Source organism: Merops nubicus, unplaced genomic scaffold (genome assembly GCF_000691845.1).
Source record: "Merops nubicus isolate BGI_N331 unplaced genomic scaffold, ASM69184v1 scaffold44388, whole genome shotgun sequence".
NCBI classification, from domain to species: Eukaryota; Metazoa; Chordata; class Aves; order Coraciiformes; family Meropidae; genus Merops; species Merops nubicus.
This window is the reverse complement of record NW_008625986.1, coordinates 4586-10011: the sequence shown is the minus strand read 5'-3', so window position 1 is coordinate 10011 and position 5426 is coordinate 4586. Positions and strand designations below refer to the sequence as shown.

Below are 5426 nucleotides of genomic sequence, written 5' to 3'. Positions count from 1 at the left end.
CTGGAGGGGGCCAGCAGAAGCTGGAGGGGGCCAGCAGAAGTTGGAGAGGGCCAGGAGAAGCCTGTCACAGACTGCTCCAGGAGCAAGCTTAAGCAAAGAATTTGCTTCTGGATGTGTCAGCACACGTGTCCCGTGGCGCGGGTGGGAGAGTCAGGTATTTTTTGATAAGCCATGTAGATGCATCCTCCACACTTCCAGACAGGATCTTTTTTTCTGGGCTTCAGGTGCTTAATCTGGTGTTTACTGACACCCGTTGGTGCTGCCAAACAATCCTGTCATTGTAGAGGCATCTTTTCTGCTCTACAGATTTACATAGGTCTGCTTTGATCTGTAATGCTCGAAACCACAATGTACCTTGTAAATGTAAACCAAGCCTTCCAGCGTTAAGTTTGACTGCTTAATTGGCATAATTTTGCAACTTAATTGGCTTAATTTTGCCGTGGAGGCAAAACAATAAAACCAACCCTTGTGTCTTGCTCTTTGCACTGCAGCTAAATGCTCCTTTAAGTATTGACAGTGTTGGTTTGTGTGCTGCCTTCAGCAATGCTTGGCATTTGGTACTTCTGGCTTTACTGAAAATGGCCTATTAGAAGCAGAATGTCCAATTTTCTGCAGCCATCATTGCTGATGGAAAAAGTTTGTTGAGGAAGATCTTGGGATCCATTGGGATTGAAAGCTTCCTCCCTCCCCTCTGGCTGCATTCCTGTTAAACAAAGCCTTTAGAAGTATTTAGAGTTTTTCCAGAGGGCAGAAAAACATTTCACTTCTATTTCTAGTAAATTTTTTCCATATTTTTCATATTTTCTTTTTTAATCTTACCTCTGCTACACTCATCAGACTGGTATAATCATTGTTCCTGTAATACCTGCTACCTTTCTGTTCCCTTTTTCATTTATATGAGACAGATTATTGCTTCCTGAAGCAGCTCAAACCCTTCTGAATGAGTTGGGCATCCATCTGTTTCTTCCCCCCCTTCTATTACCTGGTGGTTTGACATTTGGCCTAACCCAATTCCAGTCTGCCCATCAGCTGTAGCTCCATGTCCTTGTTTCCCCTGCAGTATATCATGGAGCTGACGTTCACCCAGGCTGCAAAGGGGGTCAACAAGGAGATCGTGGTGAACATCAACGACTCCTGCGAGCGGTGCCACGGCAAAGGACACGAACCTGGCACCAAAGCACAGCGCTGCCACTACTGCAATGGCACTGGCATGGTGAGTGCTGGCACAGACACAGCTCCTGCCATGCTGCTGCTTGGAGGAGACCTCCCCACGAGACCCTTGCTCCTAGTAGTGATGTTTTTTTTGGTGGAAATCAGAACACGGTGGCGATCGAATCGGATCCAGCCTCACCATCCTCTCTCCACCCCTTCCTGAAGCGTAGTGCTGCACATCAAGCTCTATATGGACCCAAATATGCTGGGCTGGTCACTGGCAGCGTTTTGGGGAAGTGGAAAAACACCATCCTGGTACTAAATACCTGTACAACCTTGTGTTCTCTTGGCCAGGAGACGATAAACACGGGGCCCTTCGTCATGCGGTCCACATGCCGGCGGTGCGGCGGGCGCGGCTCCATCATCACCACGCCCTGCGTGGTCTGTCGGGGCACAGGGCAAACCAAGCAGAGGAAGACAGTGATGGTGCCTGTGCCAGCTGGTTAGTGCTGTTTTCTGTGCTGCTTTCCCTTCAGTAACAAGTTATTTGCTTCCCCTTGGCCCTCAGCAAGGCGCTTGCCTCCAAAGTGCGGCTCGGCCCCGCCAGCTACGTGAGAGCAACAGAAGAAGTTTTGGTGTGGAGAAGTTATCCTAAGGACAGAGCAGGTTGAGAGCTTGGCAATTGAAAGGGATGGTAATCAGGGGAACTTTCTGGCCATGGATAGAAATGTTTGCTTTGCCCTTCCCCAGCTGAGGTTTTGGTCCGTGCATGGATTCTTCTAGGAAGGCTTTGAGGAGTGAAGCTCTCGGGAGGTTTCGTTGCCTTGGGTCTGTCAGTTGTGCTTGATGGAGAGGGTGGGGATCTGGAAAGCCTTAGTTTGGCTCAGAACAGTGTGCTGATGGCCTTCCTCAGCAGAGAGAAGAGGAGTGGTGGGGCTGGAGACTGGCTTCTCTGAGAGCACCCTGGGTGAACAGCCTGCCATTCTCATGGAGGCATTCCTTACACTGATGTGCTTCCCCAAGGAATGCTGTAGGGATTGAAGCAACAAGCCTGGCAGGGGCATAGTGGTCACCTCAGAGGGGGGAATATGTGCTGACCCCTCCTTCCTTTGGCCACAGCTCCTGGGCTCCCGTGGAGAGTGTCACTGTGCTCCTGCTAGTAGGTCTTGTGCCTCATGCCCCCGGATGTGCAGGTGCTGCTCTGGTAGCCAGCTTTTGAGGATGGCAAGAGCTGTAGGTACTCAAGTAACTCATGGATAATAAGGCAAGGTGACATTCCTTCTGTTTCCCCACTGCAGGTGTTGAGGATGGGCAAACAGTTCGGATGCCTGTGGGGAAGAAAGAAATTTTCATTACGTTCAGGGTATGTATCGTTGTGTTGTTGCCTCCTCTTGGTATCTACGTTGGTTGCTTGTTCCCTTTGCAACCTGCCTGACTGAATGGGGACAGAGGAGGAAGAGAAGTGACCCTTGGAAACAGCTGAGGGAACCTGATCCACGTGAACTTTCTGAGATGGCTGGAGATCAGCATTGTAATGAGCTGTGCAGTGTCGAGTTGGCTTGTGAGGAATCGTGCTGCCTGTTCAGGATGAGCCCCTGGTGGCAGTGTGTGTCAGAATGCAGAGCAGGCTTGTGGGGCCTGGAGTCTTTGACTTGGCAGCACTGCAGGAGCTGACTGCTTGCAAGGGTGGGGGCACTGAGGGAACACCTGCAGGAGGCTGGCTGGTCAGCTGGCCTCGTGCAGACACACAGGGTCCAGAGCCCAAGTGTGGGGAGGAGCAGCTGATGGAGCTGGGGGTGCTGAGCCTGGAGCAAAGGAGGCTCAGGGGAGACCTTCTGGCTCTGCACAGCTCCTGACAGGAGCCTGGAGCCAGGGGGGGGTCGGGCTCTGCTCCCAGGGAGCAAGCAATAGAACAAGAGGAAATGGCCTCAAGTTGCCCCAGGGGAGGTTTAGGTTGGACATGAGGAAAAATTTCTTCCCCAAAAGGGGAAGAAATTGTGCTGCCCAGGGCAGTGGTGGAGTCCCCACCCCTGGAGGGGTTTCCAGGCTGTGGAGATGTGGTGTGAGGGACACGGGGCAGTGGGGACCTGGCAGTGCTGGGGAACATTTGGACTCCATGATCTTATAGGTCTTTTCCAACCAAAACAATTTTTTAAGTGCTGCTTGGCACATTCTGTAGCTGGGGCCCTGTTTTCCTGCAGGAATCCTGTCACAAGAGTTTCTTGTCAAGGAGAAGTTTCTCAGCACCCTTTTTGTGGTGCAGGAGGATTTAGTTCTCCTCCAGCTCGTGAGGCTGCTGCAGAGCCCTTTGCCTCCCTCTCCTCTGCTGTACCTGCCGAGGGGGCAGGGCCCAGGGAGTGTCCTTGTCTCAGCAGGGTTGTGCTGCCCCTGGTCAATCAACAGCAGGACTAGGGGCAGGAGTTGCTGAGATGGTCGAGATCTGCCTTCTTCTAAAAGGCTGAACATTAACTTAGACTTCTTTGCCATCCATACACTGCACAGCTGAGGGTTTTGGGTGCAGCCCTGGGCTGTGTTTTCTTCTGAGCCCCTTCAGAGCAGTTTCCCATGAGGGCTCTGGTGCTGTGCTGATGTCTCTTTGGAACCTTTTAGGTGCAGAAAAGTTCTGTGTTCAGAAGAAACGGAGCAGATATCCATTCAGATCTCCTCATTTCAGTAGCACAGGCTGTTCTGGGAGGCACAGCCAGATGTCAAGGCCTGTACGAGACCATCAACATCACAGTGAGTACCGTGGGGTGGAGGAGCTTGGGCAGGAGCCCACGTGGGACAGCAGAGCCTTCTGTGCTGCAGACGTGGTGGAAGTCTCCTAAGCCTGCCAGTAGCACAGCCCAGACTTCCTCAGGATTGAGCGTGGGGGGTTTGTGCCCTCTGTGGTGGCACCTCCTGCCCTGGTGCTGGGGGGGGACAGGGGAAGGAAGAGCTGGGTGTGCTGGACGTGTTCCATCCAAGGTCTGCAGCTGCACAAGGTTCTTCACTTGCCCCTTCAAAAGCTTTTCCCATATTACTGGCTTTGCTGAATGTGTCCATGAACACAACAGATATCCCCTGTCCTGCTCTGAAGCTGGAGAAGCAGTTAATTTTTGTAGACATGTGATGGCTTTATAAACTGGAGCAGTAAAGGTGCCACCTCTGTGTCTGTAGATACCCCCTGGCATTCAGCCAGAGCAGAGGATTCGGATGAGTGGGAAGGGCATTCCCAAGGTGAACAGTTATGGCTACGGCGACCACTACATTCACATCAAGATTAAAATCCCTCAGTAAGTAGAGCTGATGCAAAGTTTCTGTGAAATCTTGAAATTTTACCAAAAGAACATGTTCTTCAGAGTCTGTTTCCTGGGCTCTTCTCACCAGATGAACAAAGTTTCTGTGAAATCTTGAAATTTTACCAAAAGAACATGTTCTTCAGAGTCTGTTTCCTGGGCTCTTCTCACCAGATGAACAAAGTTTCTGTGAAATCTTGAATTTTTACCAAAAGAACACGTTCTTCAGAGTCTGTTTCCTGGGGTCTTCTCACCAGATGAACAAAGTTTCTGTGAAATCTTGAAATTTTACCAAAAGAACATGTTCTTCAGAGTCTGTTTCCTGGGCTCTTCTCACCAGATGAACAAAGTTTCTGTGAAATCTTGAATTTTTACCAAAAGAACACGTTCTTCAGAGTCTGTTTCCTGGGGTCTCCTCACCAGATGTGTGTTCTGGTGCAGCTCCACATGCTTCTTAGTGCTTCAAAACGTGTTGGGGTTTCCCTGCAGTTTGGTGAGATGCAGTGGGCTGTACCCCTCCTCTCCCACGGGTGTCTGTCCTTTGTGGATTGCTCATTTTAAAGAGCAATCTTAAAATTTTCATTGTCTGCCCAGTGCATTCATCTTATACTTCATTAGCTGCTGCTCCCTGTTGTTGGGGAAGGATTGGGAGGTCTGTAGATGGGCCTGTCCTAATCCCCCCCCCTGTCTGGGCCTGCAGGAGGCTGACGGATCGCCAGAGAGCCTTGATGATGAGCTATGCTGAGGAAGAGGCAGACGTGGAGGGGACAGTGAACGGGGTGACCAACACGGCCTCAGGTGAGCTCTGGGAGTTGCTGCTGCTGCCCCCTGGGAGTGCAGAGCACTTCCCCAGGAGGAGGATGAGCCAAGGTCTCCTTCAGACAGCCTGTAGGCACAACCTGCCCAGCGTGTCCTCTTGGAAATAGCTGTAGTGTGTGATGTTCATCATGGGATCGTTTGGGTTGGAAGAGACCTTTCAGATCCTTGAGTCCAGCC

The 5426-nt window shown here is 51.1% G+C and overlaps 1 protein-coding gene across 1 annotated transcript in view; it reads left to right on the top strand.

Annotated features, from left to right (window-relative positions):
- The window catches only part of DNAJA3 (DnaJ (Hsp40) homolog, subfamily A, member 3), a gene marked incomplete at its 5' end in the record, with an annotated part of 9246 nt that overhangs the window by 1269 nt on the left and 2551 nt on the right, over positions 1-5426 (top strand). The window contains 6 exons of the mRNA XM_008945836.1: positions 1061-1213; positions 1507-1654; positions 2451-2515; positions 3763-3891; positions 4312-4427; positions 5131-5228. Of these exons, the coding sequence (XP_008944084.1) occupies positions 1061-1213; positions 1507-1654; positions 2451-2515; positions 3763-3891; positions 4312-4427; positions 5131-5228 (709 nt within the window). The remainder of the gene's footprint in view (positions 1-1060; positions 1214-1506; positions 1655-2450; positions 2516-3762; positions 3892-4311; positions 4428-5130; positions 5229-5426) is intronic.